The sequence below is a fragment of the Chlorocebus sabaeus genome, chromosome X, assembly GCF_047675955.1.
Source record: "Chlorocebus sabaeus isolate Y175 chromosome X, mChlSab1.0.hap1, whole genome shotgun sequence".
NCBI lineage: Eukaryota > Metazoa > Chordata > Mammalia > Primates > Cercopithecidae > Chlorocebus > Chlorocebus sabaeus.
The window spans coordinates 122,191,243-122,214,914 of NC_132933.1; the positions used below are offsets into that span (position 1 = coordinate 122,191,243).

The following is a 23,672-nucleotide window of genomic DNA, read 5'->3' on the forward strand; positions in this document are numbered from 1 at the left end:
AGTACAAGTACTGTATTTAATGTAAAAAACACTAACCCACACTATCACACTATCTTATTCAATTCAGCTTGCTTGAGCTAAATTGGAGGTTTTCAGACTTGATTGTACTTTAGAATCAACTGAGGAGCTTTTTTTTTTTTTAAAGACGGACTCTCGTTCTGTGGCCCAGGCTGGAGGCGGGAGGGCAGTGGCGCGATTTCGGCTCACTGCAAGTCCCACCTCCCAGGTTCACGCCATTCTCCTGCCTCAGCCTCCCGAGTAGCTGGGACTACAGGCATCTGCCACCACACCTGGCTAATTTTTTGTATTTTTAGTAGAGACAGGGTTTCACTGTGTTAGCCAGGATGAACTGAGGAGCTCTTAAAAAATCCAATGCCCAAGCCCTGGTCAAAACATTCCAATTTAACTGACCTGGGATGGGATGTGAGTATTGCTATGGGTTCCTAAAACTTCCCCAGGTGATTCTAATGTGCATCCTGGCTAGAACACACTGGGCTAAAGGATCCAGCTCTTCCAGAATTTAAGATCAGGACAGACCTTAAAGGCTGTGTAACAAAAAATACTTTCTAAGCTCAAATCTTTTCTAGAATCACCTGGCATATGGCCATCCAGACAGCACTTCTAGTGACAAGATATTCACTACATCTCTCAAGGCAGAGCAATCTCTATTGGACAACTTTGGTGCTTTTCTTCTTTTTGTAAATCCACCAGACTGGAAAACGTAGCAAGACCTCATCTCTACAAAGAAATAAACTAATTAGCCAGATGTGGTAGTGCACAACTGTAGTCCTAGCCACTCGGGGCTGAGGCAGGAAGATTGCTTGAGCCCAGGAGTTCAAAATCACCCTGGGCAAAATAGCAAAACCCAGTCTCTATAAAAAATTTTTAAAAATTAGCCAGATGGCCTGGCGCAGTGGCTTGCACCTGTAATTCCAGCACTTTGGGAGGCCGAGGCAGGTGGATCACCTGAGGTCAGGAGCTCAAGACCAGCCTGGCCACCATGGCGAAACCCTGTCTCTACTAAAAATACAAAAAATCAGCCAGGTGTGGTGGCGTGTGCCTGTAATCCCAGCTACTCAGGAGGCTGAGGCAGGAGAATCACTTGAACCCAGGAGGCGGAGGTTGCAGTGAGCCAAGATTGCACCACTGCCCTCCAGCCTGGGCCATGGAGGGAGACTGCATCTCAAAAAAAAAAAAAATTACCTAGGTGTGGTGGTGTGTTCCTTTAGTCCCAGCTACTCAGGAGGATTCCTTAAGCCCAGGAGTTCAAGACCAGTCTGGGCAACATAGTGGGACCTTGTTTCTACAAAAAAATTTTTAAAAATTAGGGCGGTATGGTGATGCACGCCTGTAGTCCCAGCTACTCAGGAGGATTGCTTGAGCCCAGGAGTTTGGGGTTGCAGTGAGCTATGATGGTGCCACTGCACTCCAGCCTGGGCAACATAGTTAGATCCTGTCTCAAAAAAATAAAAATAAAAACAAAAATAAAATAAAAATCATTTTCTGTGGCCGGCCACGTCTGTAATCCCAGCACTTTGGGAGGCCAAGGTGGGCTGATCCCAAGGTCAGGAGATCAAGACCATCCTGGCTAACACGGTGAAACGCTGTCTCTACTAAAAATACAAAAAATTTAACTGGGCGTGGTGGTGGGCGCCTGTAGTCCCAGCTACTTGGGAGGCTGAGGCAGAAGAATGGCGTGAACCCGGGAGGCGGAGCTTGCAGTGAGCCAAGATTGGGCCACTGCACTCCAGCCTGGGTGACAGAGCGAGACTCCGTCTCAAAAAAAAAAAAATCATTTTCTGTGTAGCTTCCACCTCCCGATCTTAGTCATATTCTTTGGAAATATATAGAGTAAGGGTAATCCTTCTACATGCCAGTCTTTCAAAAACTTGAAGCAGCTCTTTTGTACCTCAAGTCTTCTGCTGTGTAGGCTAAACAATCCAATTTCCTTCAGCTGACCCTGCCTAAACACAGCATGGTTTAAAGTCCCTTTATCACCACGCCTAGGAACATGCAAGTATATGTCCACATCACTCAAATTGTACACCCAGAATAAAACACAATACTCTAGGAATGTTCTGAGCAGCACAGAGCTGAGGGGGAACCATCAGCTCCCTTGTTCTAATACTATTTATCCAATGCAGATTGACTTACTTTATTTAACATCTTTTCTAAAACTACCTATTGGGTGGTATGCTCACTAACTGGGTCACGGGATCTGTACCCCAAACCTCAGCACTCAGCATCATGCAATATACTTACATAACAAACCTGCACATGTACCCTCTGTATCGAAAATAAAAGTTTATATATAGATATAGATATAGATATTAAATCTTTTCTAGAGATACAAAGATGATTGAGATTCTACTCCAAAGAAATTTAGAGGCATTGGGTAGAGGGAAGAGATTCTGGGTAAGACAAAAATGTTTATAAAAGTAAATAAACAGAAAGGAGAATGAGGGGATGGATGGGGCTGGGAATCAATGGGGACTTGGTTCTGACTGATGTAGTGACAGGAGAGGATGGATTACCAGCGCAAGTGGAGGGAGGAGTTCCAAGTAGGGCAGAAGGCTATTGCTGCCCTTGTGATGAAGGAATGTTGGCAGGAGATCCAGATATTAAGCACAGGAACAGGAAGGTGAGGATTTAAGGCCGCAGAGCCTCAACTTTCTCCGTGAAGCAGGAGGTAAGGTTATCTGCCAAAACAGGGCAAGAGTTTGGGGCACCATTCAGTAGAGCTCAGGCTCTGAGGCCAGATAGCTGGGATTCCAATTCCAATTCCTGTGCTTCCTAGCAGTGTGACTCTGGGTCTCAGTTTTGTGTCTTGTGAAATGGAGAGAATAATAGTTACAACTTTACAGGGTTACAGTGAGGAATCAGGGTTACAGTGAGGTGTCAATGTATATTAAAACAGATGCCTGGTACACAGTAAGCACTCAATAAATATTACCTACTGCTGCTGCCTTGGTCATCATTATTGAGAAGAGAGTAGAGTAACAGTTTCAGAGAATGGGACTGAGCTAAGCAGGACAAATAAAGGAATTCTGCAGCAGCTCTATGGGCACATACTGTGAATGTGATTTTTTTGTGTGTGTGACTTTACAACATGGGATCAAAATGAACTCATGGTCAACTAAAATCTCCTATTCCTCCTCACTATGTTAATTTTACCATCAATAAGCTGGCTGCTTTCTTATTCACAATCCTTGAGTAACTTTTCTACGCCTCTCATGCTACCTATCTTTACTGGGTCATTCTAACTTTTCTTCAGAATCTAATCTAGAGGTATTTCAATCTGATTCTTCAGTCACGGGTTCCTCCCTGGGCATTCCTTTTTTCTCTTCTATCTTAATTGGATTCCTTCATGCCAAGTAAAATTGCTTTGCTTGCAGACAAAGTCCAGTGAAACAGCTTCCCAGGATTCTCTGCCGGCCACAAACATGTCTTTATTACCCATTTCTCCCCAGGGCACACAAGTCTTATGTGTGAACTTATCTCCGAACTTTTTCAATGTTCCAGTGTCTTGTCATTCCTACCCTAAAATCCTCTATGTTTTTTAAAGAAAACCTTTCCGACTGCTAATCTCAGCACATGTGCCATTCCTAATGGTTCCTAATTTTAATTCCTTCTTTCTTGGAATAACACATTCAGGTTTTATAATTCTCCACTCCTCCTCATGTGCACCATTTAAGATAATATGAAAGTCACATGCATAAAACATGTATTTCTTGGCCTCAAAGTCTTTCATTTATGGATATCATAACCATTATCATATACTGTATTACTCTTGCATTTACCAGCTTCATACTTTACCCACATATTCTCTCTGGGGGCACTTTTCTCTACACTGAACGTCAGTAGTAAAATTAAACTAGTTAAAATCTACACTCAAAATCTCTGGTTAATTTTTCTTAAAATTACGTATGAAGTTATAATCGCAGTTAGGAAAATATACCTTAGAAAAAAGAGCCTTTGAAAATACTCCAGGATGTTAATAATTGTTGTCTCTGTAGAATTATGGATGAGATGCATCCTTTTTTAAAATTCAAATCATAATGTATAACACATTTTTTGGGAGAAAACTAAAAACACACAGAAAATAAGAGCTTCAGAGGAAGGTTCTCTGGCTACAAAAAGTAATACCATATGGGAAGAGAGATAAGGCTTTTATTTATTTATTTATTTATTTTTGAGACAGAGTTTTGCTGTTGTTGCCTGGGCTGGAGTGCAGTGGCGCGATCTCAGCTCACCGTGACCACTGCTTCCCCGGTTCAAGAGATTCTTCTGCCTCAGCCTCCCGAGTAGCTGAGATTACAGGCATGTGCCACCATGCCCGGCTAATTTTGTATTTTTTAGTAGAGACAGGGTTTCTCCATGTTGGTCAGGCTGGCCTTGAACTCCAGACCGCAGGTGATCTGCTCGCCTCAGTCTCCCAAAGTGCTGGGATTACAGGCGTGAGCCACCACGCCCGGCCTGATAAAGCTTTTTAAAACAGGTTCTGCAATATGTGTACTTGAGGTGAGCTAGAAAAATTGCAAATGAGATGTGGCTGCTGCTGGAAACATTTTGGAGAACGAGGTGCCTTCCTGAAACCCCTGAGAGGCCCCTGAGAGTATGAGTCTAAGAGGTGATAGAAATGTGTGCGAATATGTTGGGTAGGGCAAGGCAGTGGAGGAATGGATGTGTGGGTTTCCCTTTTCTCTAACAGGGAAATAATTGTTTTAGATACAAGATAATCTAATCTCTGAGAATTTTATGCTCTCAATTTTGAAACAGTTTATGTTATGTTTTGGTTCTATCACATGAATGAATATGTAACTGGTTTTTTTTTGTTTGTTTTTTTTTTTTTTTGAGATGGCATTTCACTCTTGTTGCCTAGGCTGGAGTACAATGGAGCGATCTTGGCTCGGTGTGATCTTGGCTCACCGCAACCTCTGCCTCCTGGGTTCAAGCGATTTTCCTGCTTCAGCCTCCCGAGTAGCTGAGATTACAGGCATGAGCCACCATGCCCAGATAATTTTGTATTTTTAGTAGAGACGGGGTTTCTCCAAGTTGATCAGGCTGGTCTCAAACTCCTGACCTCAGGTGATCCGCCCGCCTCGGCCTCCCAAAGTGCTGGGATTACAGGCGTGAGCCACCATGCCCAGCCGTAACTCTTTATTTTGTAATTGATACTGTAACTCTTTATACTTTGTAATTCCTTGAGCCCAGTGACAGGCAAACAGAGCTGACTCTACCCCTAGAAGGAAAGAAGCAGTCTATTTAATTGCCTTGGGCTAGTGTGTGCTGCTCAGTTGGAGAGTTAATTTTAATTTTGGAGGCATTGCTCCTAGTGACCTGAAATCAACAAACTTTCTGTCAGATAAGGACAACAAAACCAATGAAATGGAAATTTGCCAAGGAAATACCAGACATGAAGAACCCTTAATGACTGTCAGGTAAGACTATAAATGATATCACTCTTCAGTTGGCAAAGTTAATTTACTTGCCACACAAGAAATAAAAACAGAAGTGGTTTGTGAGATTATCATCAGTGTGGCTCAGGATAAAGAACACTGGTCTAGGAGTCAGGGGAGCTGTGCTTTAATGCTAATCCACCATTAAAAAGCTACATAACCTGCAGTAAGTCCCCTTCCCTAATTTGCAGATAGAGGGAGCTGGTCTAGTTGACTGAAGATCCTTTACAGTTTTTCCTTTTTTTTTTTTTTTTTTTTGAGTTGGAGTTTCACTCTTGTTGCCCAAGCTGGAGTGCAATGGTGCCATCTCAGCTCACTTCAACTTTCACCTCCCAGGTTCAAGAGATTCTCCTGCCAGGTGTGTGCCACCATGCCCGGCTAATTTTTTGTATTTTTAGTAGAGACAGGGTTTCACCATGTTGGCCAGGCTGGTCAAGAACTCCTGACCTCAGGTGATCCGCCTGCCTCGACCTCCTGAAGTGCTGGTATTACACGCGTGAGCCACTGTGTGCCCAGCCTTTTCTGTTTGTTTGTTTTGTTTTTTTTGAGACAAAGTCTTGCTCTGTTGCCCAGGCTGGAGTACAGTGGGGCAATCTCGGCTCACCACAACCTCTGCCTCCCAGGTTCAAGCGATTCTCCTGCCTCAACCTCCCAAGTAGCTGGGATTACAGGCACCCACCAGCACGCCTGACTAATTTTTGTATTTTCAGTAGAGACGGGGTTTCACCATGTTGACCAGGCTGGTCTGAAACTCCTGATCTCGTGATCCACCCACCTCGGCCTCCCAAAGTTCTGGGATTATAGGCATGAGCCACTGCACCCGGTCTCCTTTACAGCTTTAACAGTTTGTGATCTAGAGTTCTATACAGGCAAGCAAAAGCTTGGCCCTTGGCAATGCCAATTGGATAAATTTTCTGGGAAAAAAAATAGTACAACTGGCCTGGTATGTAGGAGCTTGTGGGATGTTCTCTTCTGTGGCCAGAGGATGGTAGTTGTACAGATGGAAGTGCTGGGTCACTTTGGCTCAGATGTGGACTTCACACTGGCCAGAAACAGAGGAGTATAGAGAAGTTGCCTGTTCAATTCTTAGACCAGGTAGTGCATGTGGAAGACACGTCACTTGGGCAGGAGTTGTGTGTCATCTTCACATAAATCGTAAAAGCAAGAGAAAAAGGAATAGCACCCAAGTGGGTCCAGAAAGCCAACATATCACAGCCTACCTTACTTGTAAGGGAGGTAGAATGATGTCGAAGCCATGGTCAATCACCCTGGACTCTACATTCTAAACATGGCTTTAAGCTGCCTGGATTACCTATGTCTTTGGTAATTTTGACAAGAGTGTGCTACTGATTACCTATTATTTGTTTCCACTGTTTAGACTGTGAGAACTGCAAGAACAGCTCAAGGAAATGATCAACAACAATCACTAATGCACAATTAACCTAAAGTTCAGGACTGCAACCCTAAAATAAGTTGAAGCCCTTCCACTTAGATATAGGGATAAAAGGAGGATAGGATTAATATGTGCACGATATTAAAAGTTGTTAATAAAATATCAAATTATACTTTAAAAAAATCTGCAATAACAGAAATAACTCTATTATTTTATACATTTCCATTTATTTGTGATTATCAGATTAACATGTTGTCTGCACTTAAGCATTAGCTCCATTGTATCCTTAGCACATCTGGCACATAGTAGGCACTCTACAGATTTGTAGTCTTTTTTTTAAGTGAGTTTGAATTTATACAAACAGAGGAAAGGCTCAGGAGTGATGGTATCAAAGCCAAGATGATGGCAATCAAGCCACCACCACCAACTGATGATCTCTCTAACTATAGTCAAACTACCTAAGGAGGAAAAAAAGAGCCCTTGAATGGTGAACTTGAAAATTTGAGGCTATAAAGTAGACAGCAAACTTCCACATTATGCTTCCACCTTTTATGCTATTACATCAATCTTGGGTGGCTGGATTTTTTTTTCCCTACATGAATGATGAAAAGTCAAACGTAGATATTCAATTAAAACTACTAGGACTTCACCAGGTGCGGTGGCTTACGCCTGTAATCCCAACACTTTGGGAGGCTTAGGCGGGTGGGTCACAAGGTCAGGAGTTCGAGACCAGCCTGGCCAGCATGGTGAAACCCTGTCTCTACTAAAAATACAAAAAAAAAATTAGCTGGGCATGGTGGTGTGTGCCTGTAATCCCAGCTACTCGAGAGGCTGAGGCAGGAGAACTGCTTGAACCTGGGAGGTAGAAGTTGCAGCGAGCCAAGATTGTGCCACTGCACTCCAGCCTGGGTGACAAGATTGAGACTCTGTCTCAAAAAAAAAAAAAAAAAAAAAAACCTACTAGGACTTCACAGAGAAATTCATAACAATCTAATACTCTCAAGCAATTATTTCAGGGAAATTTTATAAGTGAAGAGTTTGGATTCCAAACACCCCTTCCCCACAACCTACTCCTTCCTCTAGTCGTTCTCTCCTTAGCAAAAGGCATCCTCATCTATCCAGGAGATCTGGAAAAAATGCAAGCATCACCTTTGACCAATCTCTTCCCTCAACCCCACTACTCTCTCTGTTACCCCAACATCCAGTCTATCAGCAAATTATGACCCTTTCTCTCCACCTCCACTGCTACCATTATTGGTCAAGCCACCATCCTCTCTCAGGACTTCCATAGCAGCCTCTGCACTGGTCTCCCTGTGTCCACACTTTTGCCTTTACCATCTACTCTCCACGCAGCAGTCAGAAAGTTGCCTTGAAACTGCAAGTCATCCCTTGCCGCCTTGCTTAAACTTTCTCATGGCTCCCTATGATACTAAGAATAACATCCAAAATCCTAAATATGGCTGATGAAGCCTGACCCACTTACAATTTGATCTCCTACGGAAACCCCCTACCCACTCTCACTGCTCAACACTTTTAGTCTTCTTTTGACATGCTGGCCTTCTTTCTGACCCGGAAATGTCCCAGGCTTATTCCCACTTCAGGGCCTTTGTACGTGCTGCATCCTTCCCCTCAAACACTCTTCTAGACATATGGCTGACCCCTTTTGCCCTTTGAGAGCTCAGCAAAAGTGTCACATCCTCAGAAAAGCTTTTCCTGGCCACCTAATCTAAAGCAAGCCCTTCTAGGCACAACCCACCATATCACTTGGTTTTTATTTTTTGGATGGAACTTTTTAGTATTTGAAATTATATTTGTCTGCTCTTATTATCTTGCCCTCATCCAAATAAAAGCTCCACGAGGACAAGAACTTGAACCTTCCTGTTTAGTGTTGTATCCTCAAGTTCTTACAGAAATGCTTGGCACTGCATAGACACTCAATTATAAGCTGAAAGAATAAATTAATGAATTTGATTGAGAGAGTCTTATTATGTGGGTAAAATATTCTATTAAAATACCTTTTATGTTGGAAATATCAATATTGAGCTGTCCAAGTTTCTCACATGTTTTCTCTATACACTCATAGACAGAGTGTAGAATTTCTTTAGGGTCCTGTTCCACCCATCTTTGAACAAAAGAAGGCATTTGGTTAGTCAGTAAGAAAGCAACACAAATATAACTTTTTTCTAGAGAAAAGTTAACTTATGAGGGTATGGCTGATGCATACATTAAAGAAAATCAGATTAAGCAAAGCAAATTACATTCCACATTTTAAAGAAACGATTTCAATAAAAGCCTATTTCCTTACAATTTTAATATTCTCCACATAGTAATTAATCATTTTCAAGGAGGCCACTAATAGCAGGCGACAAACAGCAAATATCTACCTATTTTAAATTATTTTTCCAAGTCCAATAAGAAATTTGTTCCCCTTCTTTATATCCTGCAGATTCCATTAATTTTGATAAATTATCTGCATGTTTCACTAATCGCTGGTTATTTCTAGGTAGACAGAAATATATTTATTATTATTCAGAATGATATATTTGTGAAGCAAAAGGAATTTCGAAAAGTCAAATAAGTATACTAGTCTTTTTTGCTACTTTTTTCCCAAAATGTTTTGTTGGAATTTAGGGAAAATTTAAAACTCCTTTTAACTATTTCATGTAGATAAGTGATTGGTCCAAGTTCTTAGACCCAATCTCAGTACAATTTTGGTAAAGTACCAGGGCCTCAGAAGGATGAAAGGCTAATAGTAAATGAGAAGGGTGAGAAGCCTAGGAGAAATATGGTAATTTGAGGAAGTTCAAAAGTAGAAATGATACAACCTAAAATGATTCTACCATAGGATCCAGAAGTAGCAAGGGAATTCCAACTGCCTTTCTTCTCTGCTTTTCTCAGGCCTAACTAAATTCTTCCCTTTCCTGGGCTTTGAATTCTGTCTCTAATTTATTTTATTATTTTTATGTATTTTATTTATTTATTTATTTATTTTTTTTTGAGACAGAGTCTCGCTCTGTCGCCCAGGCTGGAGTGCAGTAGCGCAATCTCGGCTCACTGCAAGCTCCGCCTCCCGGGTTCATGCCATTCTCCTGCCTCAGCCTCCCGAGTAGCTGGGACTACAGGCACCCGCCACCACGCCCAGCTAATTTGTCGTATTTTTAGTAGAGACGGGGTTTCACCGTGTTAGCCAGGATGGTCTCGATCTCCTGACCTTGTGATCCACCTGCCTCAGCCTCCCAAAGTGCTGGGATTACAGGCGTGAGCCACCACACTTGGCCGTCTTTAATTTATTTTAAAAAACCCAGTCTCCTTCTGTGTATTTATAATTTTCATCTAGTCAAGACTCAGGTATCTTCTTTACAAATTGCACTGGACAGTCATGCTAATGCTGCTAATGTATCAATAACTTTTATTATTAAACAAAGGAACTCTAAAAAATAGAACATTTTTTTCATGTGAAGAAGACAATACAATTTGGAAACACATCAATTTTTTTCTCTCTTTCTTAAATTGAGGTAAACTTTACAGTGAAATGCACAGATCTAAAGCGCACAATTTGCTGAGTTTTGACAAGTGGAAATACTCATCTAAGCAACACCCCAGTCAAGATACAAAATACTTCCAGCATCTCAGAAAGTTCTTTCATGCTCCTTTCAAGTGAATGACACACCTCACAGACAACCACTTTTCTGATTCCTATCATCCTAGATTAGTTTAGACGATTATAAAATTTCAGATCAATGGAGTCATGTAGTATATACTCTTTTGTATCCAACTTTTTTATTTTCCATAATTCCAGTGACATTCCCTCGTGTTGTTGCAAGTATCTGTTCACTTTTTAAAAATTACTAAATGGTATTCCATTGTTATCCATCCTACTGATGACAGACATTTGGGTGGTTTCCATTTGGGGCTACCTTTTTTTTTGAGATGGAGTCTCACTGTCTCCCAGGCTGGAGTGCAGTGGCGCGATCTCTGCTCACTGCAAGCTCCGCCTCCCGGGTTCATGCCATTCTCCTGCCTCAGCCTCCCGAGTAGCTGAGACTACAGGTGCCCGCCACCACGCCCAGTTAAATTTTTTTGTATTTTTAATACAGACGGGGTTTCACAGTGTTCCCCAGGATGGTCTCGATCTCCTGACCTCGTGATCTGCCCGCCTCGGCCTCCCAAAGTGCTGGGATTACAGGCGTGAGCCACCGCAACTGGCGTTTGGGGCTACTTTTAATAAAGTAGCTATAAACATTCATGTGCAAGTCTTTCGATGGGCATATGCTTTTATTCCTCTTGGGTAAATTCCTAAGAGTGAAATGCTGCAGGTGTATGGTTAGCTTTGCAATAAACTGCAACACAGTTTTTCAAAGTGGTTATATCATAAACATCATTAAATTTTAAATAATATACTTAACATTATATTTAATTACAATTACTACATATGAATACTATTCCCAAAAATGTGATTTTAGTATTAGATATTAAGATATGTGAATACTTTTTTAAAAGATACCTTTATTATAAAACAAACATACCTTTATTATAAAACAAACCTGACACTCAAATCAGCAAAGCAGCATTTTCACAATAATAGGAACACAGAACTCAATGACTTCAAAGTTAATGTAAAATTTCTGATATTTAATACTCTTTTGCTTTATTACTTTATTATTCATTCCTTGTTGGTAACTGAATTCCTAAGCCATCAATTCCTGACATGTAAGACATACCAAGTTATTGCATATTTTCTTGACTAATAACAACCTCTCAAATCTTTTCAGGAGGATGTCTGACCAAGTTTACTTTACAAATCCACAGGGCAAGTCAGGTGAGATGGACTAACAAACATAATGTGTCTTTACATATCGAATTAGGAAACATACCCTTCTCTTGGGAACTCTTGTTTTATTTCCACTTGATGATGACTAAGTAGTTCAGCTGTTTTTGAATTGAAAACCTGAAAAATATATTGTAATATTAAGGTAAAAATGCAGGCAGATATCAAGGATGTTTAAAGTTATTCAGTAACTAAAGTTCTTGTTCACTGGTAGAAAAAGTCCAATGAGATGAAATGCCATATAAGATGTTCGACTTTCTTTTCATATGGATTCATAAAAGATATAAGGCAGCATCAGAAATAACTTCTCTTTAGGTAAAAAGAAACCTATTGAAGATAAAGGTAAATTAAGAGGCAATTCCCTACTCCTTAAAAAACCAAAATGGTTCTCTAATTGTAGGAAATTTAACACATTAATTAACAGTATGGATTTCTTTTACAGAATAGGAAAAACAAGAATAATAAAAGAGAGCTGATACAATACTAATAGCAATGGTGTAAGGTTCCACTCCATTTATCTTGGACGTGGAGACAGAAAGGGTCACAGATACTCAGCACATAGATGCGTACTGTGTAGATTCTTTGAAGGGAAGTGCGGCTACGCATCTAGCTCTTATAAAAGAGAAATAGAAGGCCAGACGCAGTGGTTTGCACCTGTAATCCCAGCACTTTGGGAGGCCGAAGCAGGCAGATCACTTAAGGTCAGGAGTTTGAGACTAGACTGGCCAACATGGTGAAACCCCATCTCTACTAAAAATACAAAAAATTAGCCAGGCGTGGTGGTGGGTGCCTGTAATCCCAGCTACTTGGGAGGCTGAGGCAGGAGAATCCCTTGAACCCACCCAGGAGACGGAGGTTGCAGTGAGCTGAGATTGAGCTCCACCCTGGGCGACAAGAGTAAAACTCTGTCTCGAAAAACAAAAAACAAAAACAAAAAGGTAATAGAGTCCTTGTTAGTAGAGGAATAAGTATATACTTGGCTCTATCCAGCTGAGTACTCTGTGACATGCTTGTCATAAATTGCTGACCCTTGATATAAAACATTAAAACCAATGGATGAAAACTAACAAAGAAGTGCTATACAATCCTCTACAATTTTAGCACTACTAAAAACAACACTTTTTAAAATATATCAAGTTTTGCAGGGCACGGTGGCTCAGGCCTATAATCCCAGCACTTTGGGAGGTTGAGGTGGGTGGATCACAAGGTCAGGAGCTCCAGACCAGCCTGGCCAACATGGTGAAACCCCGTCTCTACTAAAAATACAAAAATTAGCTGGGTGTGGTGGCGCGTGCCTGTAATCCCAGCTACTCAGGAGGCTGAGGCAGGAGAACTGCTTGAACCAGGAGCTGGGAGGCGGAGGCTGCGGTGAGCCAAGGTCGCACCATTGCACTCCAGCCTGGGCAACAAGAGTGAAACTCTGTCTGAAAAAAAAAAAAAAAAGATGCTATATGCAAGTTTTTCATATATGTTTTCCATGTTGTAGTATCTATATTTGAGTACCAAAGTACTTACTCTTACAGAGTAAGATGCATATTTTGATTAAAATTAACTTCCAAAATTACTCTAATTACAGCAGTGAAGTAACTTCCAATTAGTGAAGCGTTTCCATGCTTAGGTTTCCTGTGGGAGAAAATTACCTGTTCAATGCAGACTAAGAAAATAAAAAGCATTGAGTCTGTGACTTGCTGCCTTCCTCCTTCTACATCACACACACTCCCTTTCCTCTTTTCTGGAGGAAATAATAAACATAATGAAAGCAAGAGGGCAAATTCTGAAGTCCTTTGAGAAGATAAAATATCTTACAAGTCAAAGGTTAACTTGACACATCATACATCATATACCATGTGATAGCCCTGTGATTTACAAGGCAGCATTAGGGCATGTCTCTAGGATGCCAGCTCCACTAGCATTAGGGTGTGTCTCTAGGAAGCTAGTTCCATTTGCCCTGTTTTATTCAAAGAAGTATCCCTAGGAACTAGGGCACAAAGTTGGTGCTCAATAAGTATTTGCTGAATGTCCAAAAAATATGGTGTATTACATATACTTATTAGGACAAAAATTATCACATAAAATGAGAAACACTTATGTGCAGAAAAACTTCACTACAATAGGAAACTCCAGCTGTATTACTGTTATTCATATTACTGCTGCTCCCTGCTACTCTCAAATTCCTAAAGGACTCTAGGTTAAGAAACAAAGTGTTGGCTGGGCGCAGTGGCTCATGCCTGTAATCCCAGCACTTTGGGAGGCTGAAGCAGGTGGATCACCTGAGGTCAGGAGTTTGAGACCAGCCTGGCCAACATGGCAAAGCCCTGTCTCTACCAAAAATACAAAATTTGTTGGGTGTGGTGGCACATGCCTGTAATCCCAGCTACTCAGGAGGCTGAGGCAGGAGAATCACTTGAACCCAGGAGGCAGAGGTTGCAATGAGCTAACATCACACCATTGCACTCCAGCCCGGTACACAAGTCGAAACTCCGAGAAAGAAAAAAGAAAGGAAAGAGAGAGAGAGAGAGAGAGAGAGAGAGAGAGAGAGAAAGAGAGAAAGAGAAAGAAAGAGAGAGAGAGAGAGAGAAAGAGAGAAAGAGAGAAAGGGAGAAAGAAAGAGAAGAAAGAAAGAAAGAAAGAAAGAAAGAAAGAAAGAAAGAAAGAAAGAAAGAAAGAAAGAAAGAAAGAAAGAAAGAAAGAAAGAAAGAAAGAAAGAAAGAAAGAAAGAAAGAAAGAAAGAAAGAAGGAAGGAAGGAAGGAAGGAAGGAAGGAAGGAAGGAAGGAAGGAAGGAAGGAGAAAGGAAGGAAGGAAGGAAGGAAGGAAGGAAGGAAGGAGGGAGGGAGGGAGGGAGGAAGGGAGACAAGGTGTCCCTTTTTGCTGGCTGAATTCATAAAAACCTCAATAGCAGACCTGTGGGGCTCTGAATGGAGTGAGACCCCTCTTCCATCACCTCCTAGTTTTAATTAGGGTAACGTCAGGGCCCTTATGCTAAAATGAATTCATGGATCTTTGGAAGAGACACAGAAAACAGAAGGATTTTGGTAAATTCTATTTGCTGTATTAGACCATGAAGCCACCCAATCAAACAACATTTGGATGTACCAGGATGGAGCCTAAACCTCCCGACTTCATTAAAGCTCTGAAACTTAGGAGACTGACACCACCTTAGTGTAGCCTGTCCAATAGAAATATAACCCAAACCAAAAATGCAAGCCACATACTAACTTTAAGTTGTCTCATTAAAAAAGTAAAAAGAAACATACGAAATTAATTTTAATAACACATTTAAGCCAATATATCTATAAACTTGTTTTAACATGTGATAGATATAAAATATTTTTTTTTTTTTGGAGACGGAGTCTCGCTCTGTCGCCCAGGTTGGAGTGCAGTGGCGCGATCTCGGCTCACTGCAAGCTCCGCCCCCCGGGTTCACGCCATTCTCCTGCCTCAGCCTCCCGAGTAGCTGGGACTACAGGCGCCGCCACCTCGCCCGGCTAGTTTTTTGTATTTTTTAGTAGAGACGGGGTTTCACCGTGTTAGCCAGGATGGTCTCGATCTCCTGACCTCGTGATCCGCCCGTCTCGGCCTCCCAAAGTGCTGGGATTACAGGCTTGCGCCACCGCGCCCGGCCAGATATAAAATATTAATGATTTGTTTTTACTAAGTCTTTGAAATCTGGTATATATTTTACACTTATAGTCTACTCAATTCAGACTAGCCATATTTGAAGTAATCAGTAGCCACATGTGGCCAGTGGCTATTGTACTGGACATGAAGTTCTAGAGTAATTTTTTCCTCATATATCTAGGTTTATATGAAGCCTTCTGGCCATTCATTTGTCTGCAGATGGGCAAATGTACAAAGAAGGCTAATGATGTTTCCACAAGACTCTATGGTACAGGGTAATTAACTCCACATTAAAACACAGTGCCCAGAGGCAAGAATGCTAGTCTGATTTTTTCAAGTAGATTTCAGAAATCATTGTCAATTAAAGACAGCAGTGGCTGTGTCGTTTGCTTTACACAATGTCTAGCCTGGTCATTTGGTTTTCTTGGGGGGTGTTTGTTTGAGACAGGGTCTGGCTCTGTCACCCAGGCTGAAGTGCGGTGGCACAATCTCAGCTCACTGCAACCTCTGCCTCACATAGGGCTGTCAGGGCTATGAAGAGGAGAAAGGACAGGTAACCCAGAATTGAGGGTCCGAGAAGGGCTCTCAGAAGTGGTAACTTCTAAACTAAGACTTCAGGTTGAACAGAGGGAGTCCATGCGGGACAGTGTGCGTAGGAGTGCAGGGTGTACAGGTGGGCGAGGGTGCGTAGTACTTGCTGATGAGAAAGGATTAGAGGGAGGCAAGGCTGGGAAAGGAAAAGCAGTTGCAATGTGTCTGCAGTTCAGGTGAGACATACAGAGGCCTCCACTAGGAGGGCAGCTGCGATGAGGTTGACAGAAGTGAAGTGCAAGTGCAGAGAGATACTTAATTCAGGAGGTACAAGCAGGAAAAAGAGCAACACTCAGGGAGGAGAAGTTACAGGTCAGTGCAACTGAGTAGGCAGTGTTTACCAGACAAGGGATAGGGTAGGAGCAGTAGTTTCAGGATAGGAACGCATAGGAGATTGCAAATTTTGTTTTAGATAATGTGTGTTTGAGGTGTTGCTTGGGCACTGAAGTGGAGATATCCAGTGATCAGTTGCTTCTATTTCAGGTCATAAGCTTAAAGAAAAAGATCCAGGCTGGGCACTGTGGCTCATGCCTGTAATCCCAGCACTTTGGGAGGCTGAGGTAGGCAGATCATGAGGTCAAGAGATCGGGACCATCCTGACCAACAAAAATTTTCCAGGCGTGGTGGCGCACACCTGTAATCCCAGCTACTCAGGAGGCTGAGGCAGAAGAATCAATTGAACCCAGGAGGCAGAGGGTGCAGTGAGCCGAGATCACGCCACTGCAATCCAGTCTGGTAACAGAGCGAGACTCTGTCTCGAAAAAAAAAAAGAAGAAAGGAAAAAAAAAAGATCCGTTCTCAGACTTTTGTGTGGGCCAGAAAGGTAGTTGAGAACGTCGTGCTTGGTGTGATGTCGAGGCAAAGAGCACACACAGACCCCGGAAGCACAGAGAGCTGGGGGACATCAAGCTCCAGCCCTGCCCACATCAGCTATTTGACATTTTCTTCTGAGCCTCTATGTTTTTCGTTTGTAAAAGGATACTAAAGTAATTAATGAAGAGTATTTAGCATAGAATAGGCAGAGTATACATCCAAAAGGTGTTAACACTATGACTGTTGCTACTACCGCTACTAATTTTATAATTACTATTATTACAATTACTACTCCCACCACCACTAATAGATGACAGAATAAGGATTAGAAATCACTAATTCTGAATAATGAATATAGGAAGCCAGTCCTATATTCATCTCTAAACCCAAATCATGTCTCAATTCCAGATTTTGTTTTGGGTGAAGGGTAATTTAAAAAGGAAGAAACAAGGAAAGTGAACATAGGATGAGAATTTAGCTCAGTGCAGACACAGTATACACTCGAAAGATGTAACTACTACTGTCACTGCTGCTACTACTGCTACGTTATTATTATTATTATTACCTATAAGTGGTAGTATTAAAATTGGAAGTCTCCAGGTCTATATTCAGCTCTATGCACAAACTATGACTCAATTCCAGATTTGGAGGAGGAGAATAATTAAAAACTGAAAAAACAAGGAAAATTGTTTTTATAAAAAAATGTTTGGCCGGGCCCGGTGGCTCACGTCTGTAATCCCAGCACTTTGGAAGGCCGAGGTAGGTGGATCACCTGAGGTTCAAGACCAGCCTGGCCAACATGGTAAAACCCCATCTCCACTAAAAATACAAAAATTAGCTGGGTATGGTGGTGCACACCTATAATCCCAGCTACTGGGGAGACTGAGGTGGGAGAATCACTTGAACTCAAGAGGTGGAGGTTGCAGTAGGCTGAGATCATGCCACTGCACTCCAGCCTGGGCAACAGAGCAAGACTCTGTCTCAAAAACAAAAAAAAAATTTTTTTAATTAGCTTCTGAAACAACATATGTATTTTCTGCCTTATAAGAAGGAGAGTTGTGGGGCGCCGAAATGCTCTCTTTACTAAGTAACTGCCCTATAGGCTTACCTCACTCATCCTATGACTAATTCATCTGTCCTATCATAAATGTGCACATTCATTTCCTTCCCCATGTGATTTCCCCACTAGCCTAGCCTACTCTTTTATGACACACTAAACTTTACCATGTGATAAGACATTATTCAGAAATGTAAACTCCCTCTTGAGAACACCATGATACTACATAAATGTGAGTGACTGAAAATAAAAATATTAGCCACAAATACGTTCCATGCCAAATTTGACCAGAAAAGGCATCTTCCAACAAGCCACAGAAGTAAATAAAACATAGTAAATGAAATTATGTTTTTCCTAAAAATGAAATTGGCCGAGCGCAGTGGCTCACACCTGTAATCCCAGCACTTTGAGAGGCCGAGGCGGGTAGATCACCTGAGGTCGAGAGTTCAAGACCAGCCTGACCAACATGGAGAAACCCCATCTCTACTAAAAATATAAAAAATTAGCTGGACGTGGTGGCACATGCCTGTAATCCTAGCTACTCAGTAGGCTGAGGCAGGAGAATTGCTTGAACCTGGGAGGTGGAGGTTGCAGTGAGCTGAGATCGTGCTGCTGCACTCCAGCCTGGGCAACAGAGCGAGACTCCGTCTCAGGAAAAAAAAAAAGAATCACAACTCTAGTTATCACAAGAGTGGCCTCATTCCAGCTGTGAGCCAAATCAGTTTTACCAAATCAGTTCATTAGTCCTTGGCCCATAATGGGTGCTTAATAAATATGTGTTGAATAAACAAATGAAGGAAAGAGGAAATCCATCTGTAAGCCTTATGAGATCTCTAAGTATGATGGGACAGCTGGGGCCAAGGGAATGCTTCCTGCCAAAGCAAACACTGAGCTACAATTCTAGTCATTCTTTATATGTATTGTCTGTTGAAACAAAATGATTACGCAACCATTATCCACAGTGACACACCTGAGCCCTGCCTAGGACCCACTGAATTTGAGTCACAAGATGATCATAACCCACAGTATTCATTCAAATGCAATATTTTTTATAGATTGCAAAACCAATTTATAAGTATGTTTGTCATGGTGAAGATTCATTCATTTGTGATGATAATCAGAACTGACACTTGATTAATAGGTGAGAGGGTGGCCTCCCCCTTCTCTCATCTCCCCTCTGCAGTACTCTAGACAGCTGAGGAACCCAAGGCGGTAGTCAGGAGGACTGGTTTCAGATTATAACAGACCTGGACTTGAATCCCTGTGTCTACCAGTTACTCTGTGACCTTGGGCGCAATCCTCAGCCACAGTCTAATCACCTGTGTAAAGAAGCTTACTAATACTATCTACATCACAGAGTTATGAGGATTAAATGAGATAATGCTGGAAAAGTCCTCAACATAGTACCTGACACATTTCAAGCCACAACATACTAAAGTCTTTTAAAAAATCATCATAGCGGGGGAAAAAATTAAGTTACCAAATTAAAGAAGGAAGTTGATTGTTTAAGCTGAAACTTTTGTCTTACAAAGAAATGGCTCCTGTTACACTAATTCTCTTTCCAAGAAGTTCCTACTCTGCAATCTGTTACCATGTGCCAACCGCACTTCACTTTCCTATCAGATAAGTTGGAAATGTTCCGCTTGTACGAAGCATATGCATGGGGTCCCAAGATGAATTATTCGACAATTTGATGAGGAAATGAACATGTTCTATTGTATGTCTACCACTAAAATGTAAGAAATTAAGTAACCAAATGTACCCAAGAAAGTTTTAAGAGGTAAGAAAGAAAACCAGAATTAAAATTCAGTTAACTTGGCCGGGCACGGTGGCTCACGCCTGTAATCCCAGCACTTTGGGAGGCTGAGGTGGGTGGAACACGAGGTCAGGAGTTCGAGACCAGCCTGACCAACATGGTGAAACCCCATCTCTACTAAAATATAAAAATTAGCCGGGCATGGTGGCGCATGCCTGTAATCCCAGTTACTCAGGAGGCTGAGGCAGAAGAATCACTTGAGCCTGGGAGGCAGAGGCTGTAGTAAGCCAAGATCATGCCACCGCACTCCAGACTGGGCTACAGTGCAAGATTTCATCTCAAAAAATAATAAAAATAATAAAAAATAAAAAAAATTCAGTTAACTTATTAAAGAGAAATAAAAATCTACTCAATAAACATGTATAAAACACTCTGATCAGTCTTTAAGTGCTGTTCATCTTTGTATTTCATAAAACATCTTGGTCAACATGACAAATAGCTTAAAAGGAGGTCCCTGCTCCCAAGTACAGCAGGTATATAATTATAATACGAGGGGGGAGTGTAATAAGAGCTATTAATAGAAGTATTTTTTAAAGTGCTATAGGAAGGGGGGTAAATTCTGAATAACGGTTTGAGGAAGATTTACACTAAAAGGTGGCAGTTAAGCCACTATTTAGAGGTAGAGAAGCAGATATGGGGGATAGAAGTGGAGGCATTTCCCTGGGATGAGAGAGCTCAGATAAAGTCTTTTCTCCTTATGGGAGAAAGCTAATATTGCTAACCGAGAAAAAAGAAGGAAGCTTGCAGAGGTTATTGGTCTCAGGAAAGTCAAGTTAAATATGCAAATTTAATGAATAATAGTCAGGAAATTACTTAAATATCTTTAATCTTATAAGCTTCCTTATGACAGTTCTTTTCCACTGTATTCTTTCCTGACAGGTAAGCAATTATTTTTCAGTCATAATTACAACGTGGAGTAATATGACTGGAATAACTCCTGGGAATCACCTTGTGATTGAAGCACTTATTCAGCAAATCTTTTATCTGCATTTTGCAGGGAGTGGTTTAGCAACCTCTTTCCTTATAAACAAAGGAAAAAATACCTTGCTAAACCATTCCCAAGTTTTTCACTATTTCACACAGGATCTCTAAGCTTTTTTATTTGCCTCTAGGGCATTCTTTCATAGTTGTTTATCAAGGAGCGGGCCATTTTATTGATCAACTTTTATACATCATTCTCTAAGCAGGATGAGAATCTTCTGAATTTGCATCTTAGCTTACATGCAATGAGACCAGGCCTCACAGAGCCCAGTAAACAGAAGCCAATTTTTGAAGGCTCATGTTGTTCATGTTACACACTGAACAATTAATTGTAGCAATACGAAGTTGATCAAGTCCTTCTTCATTGATGTAGAAAGATGTCTTTTGGGCAAAAAAACCTGAGGGACCAAGAACAGCCTGCAGTGGATAAAGAAGATTGCTGGGCTACATGGACAGCAATAATGAGTCAAAAAGAAGGCATGGACAGTTCAAGCTGACTCCTAAAGGAAGCCTACAAAGTTATGAAATATTTTACCCATTTTCATATTGAGCAAAGGCTGTATAAACTTGAGAACATCTGCCATGCTTGGTTTGGCCCCCACAGTGCCTTATAAACTAATTGCCAACATTTAAGAATTGAAAGATTTCATTGAAAACTCTGGACTACCTGCTTTTAATCTGACAATCTGGCAGCACTGGGCTTGCGTTCCTGCTTGGCAGCTACTAGCTGTCCCCTTGGCCTGGATATCTCTCTAGTCTGCTTTCCCCCTTCTACCTGCCTGGTTCCTGCAGGCATTTGTGTAGGCAATTCTTGAATATGGCTTTAAACATCAACCCACAGTTAGTTGGCACATGTCTTAATGGTGTTTCTTAAGTGGGAAGATGATGATGATCGTGTGTATTATGTATTAATCAAATCCAGTTAAGCAGACTTTCTTACTTCTGATTCAGGATTACTTTATAAACATTTCTAGCAATATAAGACGAAGTGAAACCTGCCCTGGGTGATCAAAAGATAAACAGTGCAAGAGACAGTGGAACTATGCTTGGCAGCTCAAACCAGGGTAAGTCATTAAATAAGATTCAAACCAAAATTAGACTGAAAGCTTCTCACTTTAGACAAAAAAAGATATGTCAGGATCAAAGCACAAATGCAGTTTTTAGTCAAGTGCCAGCTTTGACAGAACTTTGAAAAAATATATACACTGTATGTATAATGCATATGTATAAATATACACATAAGCGTATATATGTATAGATACATACATACTAAATAACGCAGGAAAACATGATTTGCGGTAAAGTGAAGAGCTAAATAATCATTACATATTTACATCAACTTGCCAAGTTAGTCAAATATCCATTGAAAGCATGGGCTTTTATCAGCAGGCATTCATTTCAATTATCTTTATTTATTTATTTATTTATTTTTATTATTATTTTTTTGAGACAGAGTCTCCCTCTGTTGCCCAGGCTGGAGTGCAGTGGTGTGATCTTCGCTCACTGCAACCTCCGCCTCCCAGGTTCAAGTGATTCTCCCGCCTCAGCCTCCCGAGTAGCTAGGATTACAGGCGCCCGCCACTACGCCCAGCTAATTTCTATTATGCCAGGTTGGCCAGGCTGGTCTCGAACTCCTGACCTCAGGTAATCCACCCGCCTCAGCCTCCCAAAGTGCTGGGATTACACGTGTGAGCCACCGCGCCCGGTCTCAATTACTTTTAAATTATCTTACTGAACTCAGTGCTAGGTCACTTTAAGAGCAAGTTTCCTAATTGCACAAAAATTAATCAGCAGAGTCACTTAAATAGCGATCTTTTGCGGTAAAACTGTGCTGTCACACATGGTAAATAAAAAGAGAAACAGAATTTCCGTCTCGTTTTATGCTGTGAAGCACAGTAAGGACAATCATTTGTTTGTAATGGGCAAAGTCTCAGAACTGAAATTTGCGAGTCTTCGGAATTAAATAGATTCTGGCAAAAGCAGTGTAGTATGACTGTTTCCTAATTTGTTCTGCCACCCTCCCCAGTATTCAACCCTCTGCAATTTCTGTGGGAGAGGATGACAACGCATCATCACTCCAATACTTTATTCGTTCTACTGCTGGAAAGGACGCTGTGTTAGCTACCACAGCCGTGACACAGCTTTCCCCCCATCCAAGGACGTCCTGTGTCTCGCAGGCCAAATGCTCCTAGGGAAGACCGCGGTAGCCGTCATTGTGGCCACCTGTCCCCTCCTGCAAGCCGGCCGCTCTAAGCGGATGCTCAGAGAGTCCCTGCTCCCTCTGGGGGAAGGGTCACCCCATTAGTAGGTGACCCAGCTCCGCCACCAAAACTGCGACTATTCAACTCGGCCGTGGGGGTCATGAGAGGCCGAGGTCCCCCAGGCCTGGGTGGGGCACCCCCAGTGTGGCAGGTCCCGTTCCGGCCTCCCTCCTTTGCCCAGCGGCCGGGGCCCCGGGTCCGAGAGACGCGGGATGGGGACACAACAGCCACCCCCTCCGTCCCCCGACTCCCGCCCCGGCTCAGCGCCTCTTCAAATGTCACCCCGGGCTCACCAAAAAGCGCGTCGAACTGGTGCCCTGGTCCACCGCCCCCACCAATGGCCCTAAAACTGCCTTCTTTGAGGCTGCCATGAAAACAGCTTCAGGTCGGCCGGCGATTGCTGCCGGTTTCCTGGGTGACGGCGGCGAGAGGGGGAGGGGCGGGTGACGAGTCCAAAGAGCGAGGCCGCGCGCGTCCGCTGAACGCTCCGACCGCGCTCGTGGCGGCCCCTTTACCCGCGCGCAGTCTTCTCACCCCGCCCCTCCAGCTCAGGCCCCGCCCCCCACCGCGTTCTCCAAGGCTCCAGGGGCGGGTCAGGGGGGTGGGGGTGGGCGCTGTCACCTGGGCTAGCCAATCAGCAAACGCAAAAGAGTCGAACGCTCGGACAAGCGGAGGGCGAAGGGACGTCACGGGGGCGGGGCCTGGGCGCGGTGGAGGCGGTGGCCCGCGCAATAGGTCACGTGGGGGCCCGGCGATGCGACAGCCGAGCCTTCCAGCTGCCTGGCTTGGGGAGGAGACGAGTACTGCCCTTTGGCAGACAGCGCTCCTGGCCGGCGAAAAGAGCGCACTTCCAC

The 23,672-nt window shown here is 42.5% G+C and overlaps 1 protein-coding gene across 3 annotated transcripts in view; it reads right to left on the reverse strand.

Moving 5' to 3' along the window:
- Positions 1-23,322, reverse strand: part of GK (glycerol kinase) — a 79,157-nt gene extending 55,835 nt beyond the window's left edge. For all 3 annotated transcript variants that reach the window (XM_007991355.3, XM_007991356.3, XM_007991352.3), the window contains exons 1-3: positions 23,112-23,322; positions 11,727-11,800; positions 8,868-8,974 (exon numbers count right to left, since the gene is read on the reverse strand). In XM_007991355.3, the coding sequence (XP_007989546.1) occupies positions 8,868-8,974; positions 11,727-11,800; positions 23,112-23,189 (259 nt within the window). In that variant the 5' untranslated portion in view covers positions 23,190-23,322. The remainder of the gene's footprint in view (positions 1-8,867; positions 8,975-11,726; positions 11,801-23,111) is intronic.
- Positions 23,323-23,672: the final 350 nt, after the last annotated feature.